Genomic DNA, 16646 nt, shown 5'->3' on the forward strand with positions numbered 1-16646 from the left:
AGTACGCCTACAATTTTTGGTAGSTGCTTTTGTGCTAAATGTGGTTTGGCTGATCTTTAGCTAGTAGTTTGAACTAACTGCTTTAAAACTAGCTTAAATATGTCTACCTCACATCTATCTAGATACTCCTAGCAAGATCAAACAACTTACCTGTGGTCAAAGAATAGCTCAGGGGCAGAGACTTAAACATCTGAGCCCCTGAAGCTTCAGCTTCTCCGTGTAACTGAACTCCAGCTATGTCTCTGTAATTGTGGATCCACTTTCTATTCTGGAATAAACAATCTTTCTCTCTTTCTCTCTCTCTTTTTTTTTTTTTTTTTTTTTTTTTTTTNTTCCTGCTGTGATATGACCATGCCTCTATGAAAAGCTTTAGAAGAAGTTTTTACTATGAAACTAAGGGTAACAGTAACTAGGAACCTTGACCATAACTTTAGGGTTATACTGAGTGATGAACAGTTGTGACACCATAGGTAGGTTACCTACTGCACAAAAAAAACTACCAGAAAAAGAGCAAATTGGGTAAATTCTCTACAAGAATAAAATGTTTAAGTCAATAATATGATGCTGCGCTGCAGAGATACCAAGCTTTCCCAGTCATTTGAGCTGCATCCCATAACTTCAGAGAGCCACAAAGCCCCACACTTCAGAAGAGGTGCCACAGGAATAGGTCACAAGCGATATATGGCAATGGGTCTCCCAAGAGATGGGGCAGAGCTAGGTGTGTGGCCAGCCTTCATGCCAGCCCCAGTGGTGTGATTTGCGCAGCCTCTGCTGGGTCCTCTCATCTCACTGTCAGGGATTCAAATTGCCTGTCAGACCTTGTGCAGAGACCTGCAAGGGCCCTGCACTTAAGCTGCTCAGGAGCTGATAGCAGCTTCTCTCTTCTAGCATGCACTAATGGATTCTATGTATTCTAGTAATGTGACAAAAAGTAAACTCTAGGCATTTTAAAAAAATGTACTGATGTGTGTAGACAGTTTTTTTTCCTGTTTTAAGTGTAGAAAATACCATTGCAAACTAGTGCTAGTAACATTTTAGCAACGTTTAGTTTTTGTCTGAATGGAAATTGTGTCTAAATGTTCCTACATGTTTTCCTTCACAGTCTTTATGAATGCAGCAATACCAATTGCAGCTGTACTTATAGTAAGTATGGACTTTTCTAAGGAGCATTAACTACAACTGCATTTTCAAACATAAGTGATGTGGAAATGAGGAAGAGAAGAAAAGGATGCAACCCTACTATACAATTACAGTCTCTCTCTGGGAGAGAACAGAAAACATATACTTGTCACCTGTGACCAGAAGCAGACAGGAGAATACAGCTCTGCCCAAACCATTAAGAGAATATAAATTACGACGCTGATATAAGGGGCAGTAAATTAAATGTTTGTGAAATATGAAGTGTTAATATGTTTCCTTCTTCAAGACTAAATACTGATGATAACATTTTTGTCTTTGTAGACGTTTGTGGTGCATGCTCATCTGACAAGAAATGCTGACTTCTCCCCGTCTGTGGCCTTTGCCTCCATCTCTCTCTTCCACATTCTTGTGTCTCCCTTGTTCCTGCTCTCCAGTGTTGTCAGATCTACAGTCAAAGCATTAGTAAGGTGAGAACTGTAAAATGGAATTTTTCCTCTTAGTTCTGAGGTGATGACTTTTGTTCAGTTTCCAATTGTAAACTTAGAAATAAGATGGTAATTATTTATTGGATGGTTTTGGTTTTTGCTTCCTGATTTTCTATCTTGCCTGTTTTTCTTGACTGTAGTATGTAGGCCAAGTTCTTTGCTTATACATTTGTCACAACTACTACCTTGTGATCTGCAGTTAACACTTCTTTGTATAGAATGAGTTGAACGATGTTGGGTACTGTACACCATATATATGTTGAAAGAAGAAAGGAGGTGAAGTTTACTGAACTTAGTTTTGTAAATCACCCAAATGTTTCCCTCCCACATCAAGCAGGTAGAAGGGAACAAGATGATCACAGAACTGCTTCTGTTTCCATACATATCGCTTGGGCTGTGTTCTCCCTCTTTCCCCCTAGCTAGGAAGTTGCTTGTTTTGGAGAATTACTTTAACAGAAAACTGGAGACATAAAGATCCTTGTGTTAATGGTGAGAATAAGTTAATGACTAAATGTCTGTTCTAGACTAGAAGAGTGTTGACCTTTTAATGAACAGTTAGCTGACAGTTCAAAAACTGAAATAATAATCAGTGCTACTTTCTTTCTGTCTGTAGAACTGCTTGTCTCACTGAGAGTTTTACTTTGTCAAGTATCAATAGATCTGTATAAAAAAGACTCTTAATACTTTTCATATTCACTATAATCCTCATTGATAGGGGAGGGAGAGAAGATTTTGAGTTTCTTTCTTTATTAACATTTCTTTGTGACCTCAAAGGTAGCTCTCAAAAAGCTTGTTTAAGCAATGGGAAAGAACTGGGAAAGAACTAGCCCTAGCTTTATTGCCTTTGTGCTGCTTTGGGAATGGAAAGGAGACGAGATTTAGGGAAAGGAGATGAGAAGCTGAGATTGCCCTTGGTGTTGGAGAATTACCTGGTAGTGAAAGTCACAGCTCTGTCTTCTCTCCTAAGAAGTGTGAAATCTGAGTGTGTCAGTGGTTGGCATGAAACATTCTGCAGCTGCTGTGGTAGCCGCTACGGCCACAGCAAATTGTCATGCTAAGACTGCAGCCAGCAAAGTATCTGGGGACCCATTCTGGCACTCGTAATAGGCATTTATTTAGGCTTGTCTGAGGATTTATTTGTAAATGAGTTCTGTGCCAGTTAATGGYAGAGTGAAGATTCTAATACAATTGCCATCAACCAAATACTAATTATTAGCCAGGAGATGTTTGTGAGTTATTTTGCAATTATCTTTCTATTAGGAAGCTGCTGCCCTACCCTGCCATTTGGAGTTCAGACAGGAATCCGTGGGTCAAATTGTGTAATGAGGTTGGCACGTTCCCTGTCTTTCTAGCTATCTGTATTGAAGCAATTCAGGTAGTGTTTCAGAGTGCATTGCTATGTACTGCTGTTTGATGCTACTTTAGATTCTGTCTTCTGAGTATCCCCTATAAAACATTTCAAAGGCATGTTCCAGATATTTTCAACCTATATGCAAAATTTCCAAGTTATAGGCTGAGGGGGGTTGCCTCTAATTGACAGAGGGAACCACTGATGGTCTACAGTAAGGTGAGAAATTCTGTTACCTCTTTGAAAAGTATTTTTAATACAAAAGTGTTTTTGCTGTTAAAAATAAAACTAAGCAGCAAATTGATATATTTTATAGATGTGAAATCTTCAAGGACAAAGGTTGTGAGCAATTTTCCTTCAGCAGAAAGGTCAAATAGCAAGACTGGCATTATGTATCTAATTGGGTTTAATACAAAACCACTTTTTCAGTCAGCTGTTCAAATAACAGCCATGTTTTAATCAATATGTCCATTCATTGTTAAATTGTTAAAAACAAGATCCTAGTGGAGATGCTGGAATTCTAGTAATTATAGTTTCAGTAGTTGCTGTGAAATTGCTGTGTCAGCTAGAGCTCAGCAGTAGACGTATTTTTAATCTATTAAATTTTAGAATGTGTGGCAGCCTGAAGTATGAGTTGCTGCTTTTAATAAAAGATTTTTTTTCACGGTTGTAAGTCACTGTTTTTTCTCAGAACCTGCCATAGGAGAAGCAATAGCAGAATTGGATGGAATATTGGGCAGAGTGCTTGCAGAGAAAAGGCTTGATGTTTAGAGCACAACCACCGTGATGAACAATCAGAGAGCAGAGAGCACAGCTCAAACTATTAGTTGGCTTGATAAAGACATGATTTTATATGGGTATGCATGGTTTAAGAGCATGTTTACTGTCTTCTCCTGCCTGCCTTAGACGCTGATACAGATACATAGGGGACTTTCCTATCTGCTCTCTATATGTTCTTAGCAGTTATTCAAGTGTTAGCATGGTTTGACTGTAGAAAATGCAGGTGCAGCTGCATGCCAATTCTATAGGCAGTGGCTAAACCACCATCTGGTTAAGGTCAACAATGGATGGGGCAAGATGGAATCCACATCACTAAGCAGGCACATATGTCTTTGCCAACAGGTTGGCTAGCCTGATAAGGAGGGCTTTAAACGAGGAATGATGGAGGAAGGGGAGAGTAATAGAGATAGGATAGTCAGCAAAATGCAGCTCAAGTTGGGATACCTTCAGTAGGTGCATCAGCTGGGGAAGTGCATGTGGGACGTGACTATGGAGGATCCTCTTGTACTCCTCCTGGAAAACTTGCATGCTTGATTACCTCTCTGAAATGGCTGTACATCGACGCACGCAGCACGGGGAATAAACAGGAATTAGAGATCTGTGTACAGTTGCAGGGCCATGATCTCATTGAAATTGCAGAAACATAGTGGGATCACACAGAATCATAGAATCATACAATGGTAAGGTTGGAAGGGACCTCTGGAGCTCATCTAGTCCAACCCTCAGCATAGCCCATACGGGGATTGAACCTGCAACCTTGGCATTAGCAGCACCGTGCTCTAACCAACTGAGCTAAACTTGCTCRCGTGACTGGAATGCTRTCATGGACTACGCACTTTTTAGGAAAGACAGGCCAGGAAAGCAAGGTGGTGGAATGGCTCTTTATGTTAGAATGCAGCTGGAATATATTGAACTCTGCCTAGGGTGTTTACTACAGGCCACCTGATTGGGAAGAGAAAGTCAATGAGGCCTTCTACAGACAGCTGGAAGTAGCCTCATGGTCGCAGGCCCTGGTTCTCATGGGGGACTTCAGCCACCCTGATATCTGCTGGAAGGACAATAAAGCTAGGCACAGACAGYCCAGGAGGTTCCTGCAGTGCATCAATGATAACTTCTTGACACAAGTAGTGGAGAAGCCTTTGAGGAAGGGTGTCCTGCTGGACCATGTCCTAACCAACAAAAAAGAACTGGTTGGAGATGTGAAGGTTGGGGGCAACCTTGGCTGCAGTGACCATGAGATGGTGGAGTTCAGGACCCTGCATGAAAGAAGAAAGGCAATAAGCAGGATTGCAACCCTGGACTTCAAGAGAGCAGACTTTGGCCTCTTCAGAGACCTACTTGGAGGAATCCCATGGGTCAAAGCCCTAGAAGGAAGGGGAATCCAGAAGAGCTGGCTAGTATTCAAGCATCACTTCCTCCAAGCTCAAGAGTGGTGCATCCCAMGGAGAAAGAAGCCCAGCAAAGGGGGCAGGAGATCAGCATGGATGAGCAAGGAGCTTCTGGCAAAACTCAGACAGAAGAAGAAAGTACAGAGATTGTGGAAGAGGGCACAGGCCACTTGGGAAAATTATAGGAATGCTGTCAGAGTATGCAGGGATGCGAWGAGGAAGGCTAAGGCCCACTTGGAATTACATCTGGCAAGGGATGTCAAGGRCAACAGGAAGGGCTTCTTCAAATACACTGGTAGCAAAAGGAAGACTAGGGAAAGTGTGGACCCACTGCTGAATGGGGTGGGGGCCCTGGTGACGAAGGATGCAGAGAAGGCAGAGTTACTGAATGCCACCTTTGCTTCAATATTTGCTGCTAAGGGGGCAGCCCTCAGGAACTCCAGAGCCTGGAGATGAGAGAGACTGGAGAAAGGARGACTTTCCCTTGGTCAAGGAGGATCAGGTTAGAGATCTTTTAGGCAAACTTGACACCCACAAATCCGTAGGCCCTGATAGGATGCACTCCTGAGTACTGAGGGAGCTGGCGGAGGTTATTGGTAGGCCGCTCTCCATCATCTTTGAAAGGTCGTGGAGAACTGGAGAGGTGCCTGAGGACCGGAAGACAGTCATGTCACTCCAGCCTTCAAAAAGGGCAAGGAGGAGGACCCAGGGAGCTACAGGCCAGTCTGCCTCACCTCCATCCCTGGAAAAGTGATGRAACAGCTCATTCTGGATGTCATCTCTAGGCATGTGGAGGAAAAGGAGGTGATCAGGAGCAGTTAGTATGGATTCACCAAGGGGAAATCCTGCTTAACCAACCTGATAGCCTTCTRSGATGGARTGAGTGGCTGGGTAGATGAGGGGAGACCAGTGGACGTTGTGTACCTTGACTTCAGCAAGGCTTTTGATGCTGTCTCCCATTGCAGAAAAGATCAGGAAGTGCAGGTTAGATGAGTGGACTGTGAGGTGGATTGAGAACTTGCTCAAAGGCAGAGCTCAGAGGGTTGTCAGCAGTGGTGCAGAGTGTAGTTGGAGGCCTGAGGCTAGTGGAGTTCCCCAGGGCTCATTACTGGGTCGCATCCTGTTGAACTTCTTCATCAATGACCTGGACGAGGGGACAGAGTGCCTCCTCAGCAAGTTTGCTGATGATACCAAGCTGGGAGGAGTGGCTGATACACCAGAGAGCTGTGCTGCCATTCAGAGAGGCCTGGACAGGCTGGGGAGTTGGGAGGAGAGGAACCTCATGAGGTTCAACAAAGGCAAGTGAGGAGTCCTGCACCTAGGGAGGAATAACCCTAGGCACCAGTACAAGCTGGGGGCTGATCTGCTGGAGAGCAGCTCTGCAGGGAAGGACCTGGGAGTGCTGGTGGATGACAAGTTGACTGTGAGSCAGCAATGTGCCCTTGTGGCCAGGAAGGCCAATGGTCTCCTGRGGTACATTAGGAAGAGTGTTGCCAGCAGGTCAAGGGAGGTGATCCTGCCCCTCTCCTCAGCSCTGGKGAGGCCTCCTCTCGAGTACTGTGTCCAGTTCTGGGCTCCCCAGTACARGAGAGACATGGAGCTACTGGAAAGAGTCCAGCATAGGGCTACGAAGATGATTAGGGAACCAGAGCGCCTCTGATTAGAGGAACGGCTGCAAGAGCTGGGCCTGTTTAGCCTGGGGAAGAGAAGACTGAGGGGGGATCTTATCAATGTGTACAAGTACCTGAAGGGAGGGTGTCAAGGGAGGGGGGACAAACTCTTTTCAGTAGTGCCATGCAAGAGGGCAAGAGGCAATGGGCAGAAATTGAACCACAGGAAGTTCCGCCTGAATATGAGGGGGAATTTCTTCCCTGTGAGAGTGACGGAGCACTGGCACAGGTTGCCCRGAGAGGTTGCGGAGGTATCTTCTCTGGATATACTCAAATCCCGCCTGGACGCAATCCTGTGCAACGTGCTTTAGGTGACCCCTGATCAGAGGGGTTGGACTAGATGATCTCCAGAGTTCCCTTCCAAACTCAACCATTCTGTTATTCTTTGATCTGGTTTATTTAAAGACATTAAAAATATTCTATTAAGCATTTGGTTCACTGACCTAAAAAGGTCATTTCTAGCACTGTTTTCTAGAGCTTTGTGCAATCTAGATTTAGATAGCTCTATTTCATCAAACTCCCAGTGCTTGTAAGACTGTTCAATAGAATTGACTGTGCAGTGGTTCAGTAACATAAATGACATTAATTCTTCTACTATGGCATTTGGCTTCCAAAAACAGCTACAATTAGAGCTAGTCTTTATCACGCTGAAGGGCTGAAAAAATCTTTCATGTAATTTATCTGATGCCTGATCAGAAAAGGAAAGATTTAAGCATCTGCACAAACTATTAAAAAATCATAGCTCTTAATAGAAAACAGAGTACATTTTGTCAACTTCCTTGCTGTAACATCTCACAGCAGGTTTTTATAGGCCTATAACAAAAAGAAAACAAACTACATAGGAGACAACAGTTGAAGGAGCACTGGAGGAGATACAGTATAATGAACACTGCAGTGAACAAGTTTTGCATTCCAGATTGAGCTGTAATTCTTTTCTTCCCTTTCAGTGTACAGAAACTGAGTGAATTCTTGTCAAGTGAAGAAATTGGAGAAGAGCATGATAAATGTTCAGAGTTAAGAAGTGCAGATAATCACAGCAAATACCAGGCAGTGGTGAGTGATAATGTTTAGTTGAAGTGTCTGGAGTGATTTGCCYTGAGAGTAAATTTTTTACTTTTCTATTTCCTACTAATTATTACTTGCAATTGCAAAAGCTCATGTAAATATCCTGTACTTGATTTGAATAATAACATGGTTACTTGTGTGCAGGATACTTTCCTAGTATTGCCACCAATTATTGTATTTTTCTGTCTTCCTGATTTTGCACAGCCACTCAAAGTTGTTAACCGCAAGAGGCCTGCCAGAGAGGACTGGAACAATTACAGTTCTCACATGAGAAGACCCATTAACATCACAGAAGTGGATGATTTTTGTGTAAAGGTGATATAAAGGTCACTCTAAAAACACTGTTACTATAGCTGACTAATAATCACTTTTATATTTTGATGGCAGAGTTTCACATTCAAGAACCAACATTTGATTTGAAGCTGTCAGACACTTTTGCTTGTATCAAAGATTAACCTCCACCTTTCTTTTGTATTGCCTTCCACCTTAAGAACTGACTACTGACTTTTATATTATGGTTAGTCATGTATATGTTCTCTGGAACTTGTGCAGCAATTTTTCATTTGAAGTAGTTAAGTCATTAGTCCTGTTTTCATGGCAAGAATCTTCAGCTTCTCCAAAGAAAGAATTAGAATTGTCCATGGCACTTTGAAGACTGATATTCTTGATTTGCTATAGAAACAGTCATAAGTAATACAAATCTTGATGGTTGTTATAGTGATGAGGCTATTTATTTAGCATGTCTGCTATTACATTTGCATTTCTGGCATAAGAGAATGAATAATTCAGTTTAATGAGACTAAGTAGGACAACTGGTTTAGTGCATTCAGGGTGTTTTAGAGGCTGTCTTCTCACATCCTCCCTTGGTGCAGGATCCTTCTTGAATAGACTATAGGAAAATAAGAGGAAATTTTGGAAGAGGGTTGGGAGGACAGGAGTGAACAAAAGGCATCCTGGAGTAACAAGAAAGGATTTTGTCACAAAGGGAGACCAGAGCAGTAAGCTCTGTAAGGGCAGTATTTTTAGGATCCAAATCCAGTATTTTTAGGATCCAAATCCAAGCAGAGGATCAGCTATAATCTCTGGCTCCATCTGCTGACACCATCCTCAGAGACAGCTAACCAGCCCCTGGATCAGGGAACTTTTGTTGTTACTAAACACTGCCTGCCTGCTACCTGTTTCCCATTAAGGGACCTTTTTGATGGAGGATTCTTTGACTGTCTTTGTTAGTCTGGAGGGAAGAATGCCGTCTTTGCTTTCGCTCATTTTTTTCAGATTGTTTCCCAAGGTAATGGTATCATTTTTTCTCCCATGGAATTTAGCTCCAGAATAGAATAAATGTGTCCCATTTGACTATTTCCTCAGATCAACAAATATTGTACCTTACATTTCTGAAAGACTTTGCAGACTTCAGCTGTCCTCAGAAAGTGAGTGAGAAGAGAACAGGGCCCCATATATACAGAGCTGTGATATAGCCTCCTATTTCCCGTTCTTCAGAATATCCAGAGGCCCAGTATCCACAGTTCTTCCATCTAAAGTCCTGAACAGGCTTTTTGTTTCATGTTTTTCGTGGGGGGATTTTTTTTGTTTTGATTATTTGTTTTGTTTTATGAAAAGATTGTTTCTTTCTAGGTAATGCCTAGGTTACCTATAACTGAGAAACATAACAGAAATATTAAGGAAAATATATATGATAGGCAGCAACATCTAATTTCTGTGGAAAATTCTGCAGATGTGCTTGGAACTTGGACTGTGCAACTGCTGTATGTGCTGAGAGCGACATTCACTGAAATGCAGAGAGCAAACCAAGACCCTATCTAACATTTAATCATGTTGGAATCACATGTTGGAATCATTTCACTTGGGTTTACGAACCCAGCTGACAAATAACAAAACAAAGCAAACCCTAAACTGCAAAAGCAAAATTTTCACAAGTTTTCCACATTTTTCTAATTGTTTTGCTTGCTTGATTAGGAGATTCTTGCACATCAGAAGATATACTTTAAAAAATATAAGTCACTTGAAAGTCTGTTTCCTGCCTTGGGCAAAGGGTCAGTGTAATGAAAACAGTGAAAAGTGTCTCTGATATACTGAAAAAAAGAATCAGCCCTATAACCCATTTTCTCTTTCTCATTTGTCTCCATCTTGGCGTAGATCACAAATGGATTTTTCACTTGGACACCTGAGGGTCCTCCAGCATTGTCCAACATTGATATCCGAATCCCTCAAGGTACAGAATCACATCATCTGTACTGAATAAAGTGGTGAGCATTTGGTAAATCAGAAGCTTATATATGCTTCCCTCTCTCACAGGTCAGCTAACAATGATTGTAGGACAAGTTGGCTGTGGTAAGTCATCTCTCTTACTAGCCACACTTGGTGAGATGCAGAAGATCTCTGGCGACATATTCTGGAGCAGGTAGTGCTATTTAAAAGTTAAATCTCAAGTTGAGTAGTAATACAGAAAAAAGACCAGAATCTACCCTGGGAACCTTCTGTTGTTCTGGTGGAGTCACAGGTGTTGCAGATGTACAGTCAAGAGGAAAAACCTTGCCCTAAGCGGGAGGTGGGCAAGCAGGCAGGCAGGTCAGGAAGACTACCCAACCAGTGACAGTGAGCTCAGGTTACACCACCTCCCCCACCCCAGTGCACCTTGCCTGATTTTTATAAAGAGAAGAGATTCCTTCCTCCATGTCCTTCCTCCCTTTCTCAAGGGGGGGCACTTTGACAGCCAGATACAGACTATACTTCTGTCTAACTTTTTTACTGACCTTGAAGGGAGAAAAAAAATGCTACTAAACTCCAACAGCTGAATTGTCAGGGTTTTATCTTTTAACCTTCTAGCTAAATGACAGGTGCTATGAAGGATTGCAACTCCTGTATATGATTTCCAATAAATTATTGTCCTTTTCTGGTCATCGATCAATCTGCATGAACATTTTTGGCTTGTTCATTTTACAGGACTAGACTTCCTAGCTGTACTGTCTACACTTTGCCTTTTGARATGCAATTATTTATAGGTAAAGCTTGACAAACAGGAGAAGAATATGGAGAAACAAGTAATTTGTTTTTTTCCAACTGACTGGGAATGAAGGAGCAACAGTGCAGGCACAAGTCAAATCCATGCTATTTGATGGATAGAGGGTGTTTGCTACACTGTCGGATCTGCACTGATTTTGTTAAGCAATTCTCACAAATTCCATGAGGCTTTGTAAAAGTGATATTTACGTTCTGCGTTCATACTTAAGCCAGTCATACTGCTCAGAATTGTACATGCTTTTATAGTAATAATATGCAGGAGGAAGGTTGGTTGTTTTTTCCCTATCTGTAAAATGGGGATAAAGAAACATTGGAAGGTGACCTTTGGCCTGTGATGGAGATAGGAGTGTCTTTGAAGGGTTGGATAGGAGCCAGATTCCAGACTGGTGATTTGTCTATTAAAACATACTGTCCGAAAGAGAAAATCAGAGCAGGGCTAGGAATCATGCAGCATCTCTGCAGCCTGATTAGGTAAACTGCTTTCATTTCAGCAAGGTTGCATTTTTTTAATAATGACATAACATAATCAAGAAGTGTAATTTGAATGTTGGATGCTAAACTAAAACAGATGACATGATGGTTCTGATCAGACTGTGTTTTTAAATAGCACTTGTTAAAAGTATGTGCTTCACAACAGTGTAAAGGTCACAACTGGTTTTAATGTCTTTGGTATTGATGTGCCAAAGTATCACAAGTTCAAATTCAGTTGTTACCACATTTGCTCTGTTATCTAGCAGATATTTATAAAGGGATTTGCAGGTGAAACAATCTTAGCACTGTAACTGCTGTAACTGCTGACTGCACTGGGACAGATGATTTTTTGACTCAGTTGTCAGAGCCACTGTGAATGCTGCCATGTGCAGTAGTCTCCTGAGAACAATGGATCCAGTATGTGAAGGCTGCACATCTGTATTGTAGAGCTACCACATGAAGCTCTAATAATTCCATGAGACAATACTAATGCCTGGCGAGATACATTCAGCACTGTCCCATGTTCAAGGAAGCAATCTTACCAAATAATCACCATAGTGCCTAGCCTTACCTGAGGCAATAAAATGTGTCTCCAAAATCAGTGAGATCATTTATTATAGTTCTTTATTTGGAATGAGACAAATTCTTGACTTTGGTCATTCATTTTATAGAATAGTCTTGAATTATTTCATTCCAAATTTCCTTCCCCTTTGTTTTCTCCAAGGTCATAGCTATGAAGATGAAGGATATATCCTGCTAACATGTCACTCAGTGCTCAGGAAATCTGGATTCTATTTCTGTCCCTTTCATTGGTCTAATGGGTAACCTTGCACAAGTCATTTCCCTTCTCAATGCCTCCATTCTCTATCAATAGAACAGGATTAACTGTATTAACTGTATAATATCTTTAATCTTTATTTACTTGCTATAAAAAGTTTGTTTAAAGAAGTTACAAATAAATATCATTTGTTACTGAACTAGGAATCAGCTAGTAAGAAATGAGCACTGGCTCATTTGTGGCTTGCTTTTGTTGTCGTTTATATTACGGTGTGTGCATGGAAAATCCAGCTTAGATTATTGCCCCTTCTCCAAAGCAGACTGAGAGCATCTTTGGCATAAATATTTTATAAAGTAATTAGAGATTAATAAAGGTAGAGAAAATATTTACATTCTGAATAGATTGTAAATAATATAGATTTGACTGGTTGGTTATTGAGTAAATAATTATACTGTATGCCATACTGATCTCTCCTTTCTTTGAATCTCAAGTCCAGGGAACAGTTTGTTGTATAAGATACCAGTCTTTTTGGAGTAAATAGTATCAGAAACTGAACCTGAATGAGAGAAATTTTGCTCAAACAATGCTCATTTGTTTCTAAACACGGTATATATTCCCATGTGAATCTTTAGTCCTTATAGTGTGAAGGAAGTGGTAGATTCAATAAAGGTGTTAACAATAGATTTTATTCCTGCTATACTCACTGCAGAGTTGACTGTTTCATCAAATGGCAATATTTTAAAAGTGTTTTTGATGCCTACACAGTACTGTAATTTTTATAAAGGTGTGTTTATGAGAGTTTTCAAAAACATCCAAGCACATAATTTCATTTTAWTTAAATTGGAAATCGAGATCTTAAAACCCTTGAAAATCTCAGTATGCACATATTTGCATCTTTAGACATCCATATGCTTTGAAAAATTATCTCTAGACTTCATTGTCAAATGTACGTTGTCCTGCCATTTCAACATGAGTAGAAGAATGTTTTTTTTTTTTAATTGCCAAGAGTACCCAGGAAAAAGGGGAAAGAAGAGATAAAGCAAAGCCAACAGTCAAAATGGGGGAAAAGAGTTGAAAGGCTGAGCTAAAACTTCAAGCAGAGAACTTATTTTTCTAACTACAGAATAGAAGCACAAATCGGGGAACTGAGCTAATAACACTTGCATACCAAAATTGTGGCACTTTTGTCTACGTAGCAAAAGGACACGRTTAATGAAGTCGGGTCATTGCTGTGCACTGCTGCACCTCACAATACTCCCTGAGAATCGCTCTTGCTATGTGAGCATGGTGCTCTGCCCCAGCTTTGGAGCAGAAACAGGAGCTAAGTTGCACTGTGTTGTCTCTTGAGCTACCCTGATGGGTTATATAAGCTGCATGGTTTTCTGCCCTTCTCACAGCTTGGTGTAGAGGGGAGCCGTGGAGGGGCAGGCACTGCCACACACAAATACTGCGTGTCGCACATTAATTAGCGCCTTCCCCTTGAAAATGGCTCCCTCGTCACCTTTCGGATGATCTGCGCAGCAGCAACCGATGTTTATTGTTGATGATCCTTGTGCAGTGTGTGTAAAGACTGGAGAAGATGTTCCCTATTTTTGTTTGTTTCTATGTTTGTTCCCTTGATTGTTTCTGTGAAGAATATATTATTATTTAATGACACACAACAGGTTCCTGGGGCTTTGGACAAGATGTTTTGGAAACTGAGTTCGTACAGTCACTAAGACTAGTGGAGTGTGAGGTAACTGTGTGGAAGAGTTGTTTGGTACTCTAACCTTAGGAAAAAAAGATACTAGCCTGCCAACTGACCCTGAGAAATTTTACAGTGGATTGAATTTAGATATAGTGATTGCTTTCTATGCATGAACTTTCTGGAAGTATTTCAGACTAGCCTTTTAAACCGCAGATGTAGTTTTCCTGCCTGGATATTTACAAACAAGTAGTGTTAGCACAAAGCTAGTAAGGTTATTTCCTTTGATACATGAAGAACTGTTTTTCTACTTTTTTTTCCTTAATACGTTGTTTGATCTTTTTTTTTTCATTCTTTTCAATGAAGCTGAAGTTAGCATCAGTAGAAAGTAGAGTCAGTTATCAAAACAGCTCTGTGGACGTCTTGTTACATATTTAAAAATAATCAAAATAGAAACTGTCCCTCCCTCAGACCTGTCCACACTTACTTATACAGACGCATCCCCCTAAGGATAGTGCAGACACAGAATACACCATGTGGTACATCATCCAAAGGTGAGATTTTACTTTTACTAAGCTGCCATATGCCACAAATGTGCAGTTATTGCCAAGGAAAAATAGCGTCATGAGTTACCAGTGCATTTTCCCTGAAAATGTCTTCCCCCGCCCCCTTCTTTTTCTTTTTTTTTCTTTCTTTTAAATTGAACTGAATTCTTCTGGACTAGGAATTCTCAGTTCTGTTAGCACCACCAGGACAGGACAGAGGTGATTTTATTTGCTGAGTCCAATGAAATRTTCGTTWAAAAAAAAATCACTTTTTTTTAACTGCTAAAATCAAGTCAGCTTCTGTAGAAGGAACAGATGCTGCACTGCAGCTCAGTATAAATACTGTTTGCAGTCTGTGCACTAAGTGGAATTTAATAGTTTTTCTTTCTGGGGGCAGATTGCTTGTGCTTACTTAAATAAACAATCTTTGTCTGCTTTCTATCTGTGATGCAGCAGTCCTGACAGCGAGATGGGGGAAGATGTCAGGTATGGTATGGTATTGTATGTGACCCTTGGTCTTTYTGCTAAATCGATGACAATAGAAGGAGGCAAAGATTTCTAAAATCTGTGACTAAGGTTTTGAAAAAGTCAGAATTTTGAAAATCAGTGAAACTTTCATTGTCTTGAATAACTAAGCATACAGTTTGTAAAACTACCTATGTGACTTAGGAAAGTAAGAACTGGACTTCCTTTCTGAAAAAAATACTGCTTAATGCTTTTAAAAATCATATCCTAACTTTTCTATATGCCTTTGAAAATCTTTCTCTCAAAGTCTGGATCAGATTACTCCCTAATTCCACACTTTTATGAACAAGTATCAGGTATTGCTTTATTTTGTTTTATTTATTAAAGCAAATTCTCCCCTTTATTCTTTTCTTCATTAGTTATATCCTATCATAAGTCTATTTTCACACCTAGCATTCTTCAGGCACATGGAAAATGAGAAGTGTGAGGAATAGCAGATTAATTCATCGCTTGGCTTGGCATCCTCGCACGGGAGTTATTTTTACCTGATYAATAGAGAGCTTAGTTGAGCTTCCATTTCTGGAATACTTACCAGATCAGTTGAGAGCAAAGCTTTTGACATGGCTGTCTTTTTAGTGTGGGACGCAAACCTCCAGAATGGTAAACCTTGCAAAAAGTGATATGTCTATCTCTGCTAAAGTCAGTAAGAGCTCTTTTACAGAAATGAGAGCAGGAACAACGTCATATGATGTCCTTTTTCCTGACTCACCCTCAACTGTGAGTCTTCTACTCACCAGAATTTTTTCTTGGTTCTATGAAGCACCAATATTCCAGTGCTTTTCCTTCATGCATATTTGCCTCTTCTCTCCTGCTTGTTTCTAAGATTTGTTGCCTGGTTATCAGATTGAATCTTGCAAAACTCACATTCCTATCTATATATATTAGGGAGTTTCAGGTATCTAAGGACTGAAGTCTCATGTCAAAGGATATTTGGAAATCTCACAGCTCTTCCCATGTAAGAGGCTCTGCAATTTCTGGTCTAAATAAACATGAACCCATTAAGACACAAAAATATAACAGAATTAAACATTCATATTTTTGAAACCTGATACAGAGATAGACAGTAACAAACAGTATGATAACATGGAACAGTACAGTAAACTTATTAAAAATAGGAAAGAATATTAAGATTATATGATATACATTAAAAGTCTACTCTTTTAAAATAAAGCTATTTCAATTATTGTGTGTTATTTATGTTGTTATAGATTCTGGGAATCCTAGTCATGGAGATTAAATGTTGTAGGAATATGTGCAGTGGTTTTGTTGCACTTGCATCCTGCAGAATATTCTGAGGACTCTCAGAGCAAAGAGTATTTGAGCCAAAATCTTGTGAATTCGTGAGCGTTTGCTCAAAGGTGTTGAATACTTTCATTTCCTATAAGGATATTTAGCTCTTCTCAAAATGGAGCCTTTAACCTTATCATTTTTAGGACATTATCATTTTAATACAGACTTATAGTCTACTGAAAAGAATTTTATTTCTATCCTACTGTTATATTTTTAATTATACTGTAGTGTTAGAAATTTAAGGCATTTTCATTATCTAAAATCATTTCAATTTTTAAAAAATAATAATCTGTGTTTGGTTTCTGCAGCCCAGAGAAAGAATCTTCTGTTGACATGGAATTCAGGTACAACACTTGAAAAACTAATTGGAGTATTCTTCAGAAGTGTCTCATCTTAATTGTTCTTCCTTGCAAATCAAATGAATGCAGCATAGAGCTA

At 40.2% G+C, this 16646-nt stretch overlaps 1 protein-coding gene across 1 annotated transcript in view; it reads left to right on the plus strand.

Moving 5' to 3' along the window:
- The window catches only part of ABCC8 (ATP binding cassette subfamily C member 8), an 89881-nt gene that overhangs the window by 40475 nt on the left and 32760 nt on the right, over window positions 1-16646 (plus strand). The window contains exons 11-18 of the mRNA XM_085317082.1: window positions 1103-1143; window positions 1462-1607; window positions 7759-7864; window positions 8081-8191; window positions 10031-10106; window positions 10190-10295; window positions 14847-14879; window positions 16517-16552. Of these exons, the coding sequence (XP_085173208.1) occupies window positions 1103-1143; window positions 1462-1607; window positions 7759-7864; window positions 8081-8191; window positions 10031-10106; window positions 10190-10295; window positions 14847-14879; window positions 16517-16552 (655 nt within the window). The remainder of the gene's footprint in view (window positions 1-1102; window positions 1144-1461; window positions 1608-7758; window positions 7865-8080; window positions 8192-10030; window positions 10107-10189; window positions 10296-14846; window positions 14880-16516; window positions 16553-16646) is intronic.

The sequence above is a fragment of the Rhea americana genome, unplaced genomic scaffold (assembly GCF_003343005.1).
Source record: "Rhea americana isolate MKP2758 unplaced genomic scaffold, rheAme1 scaffold_49, whole genome shotgun sequence".
NCBI lineage: Eukaryota > Metazoa > Chordata > Aves > Rheiformes > Rheidae > Rhea > Rhea americana.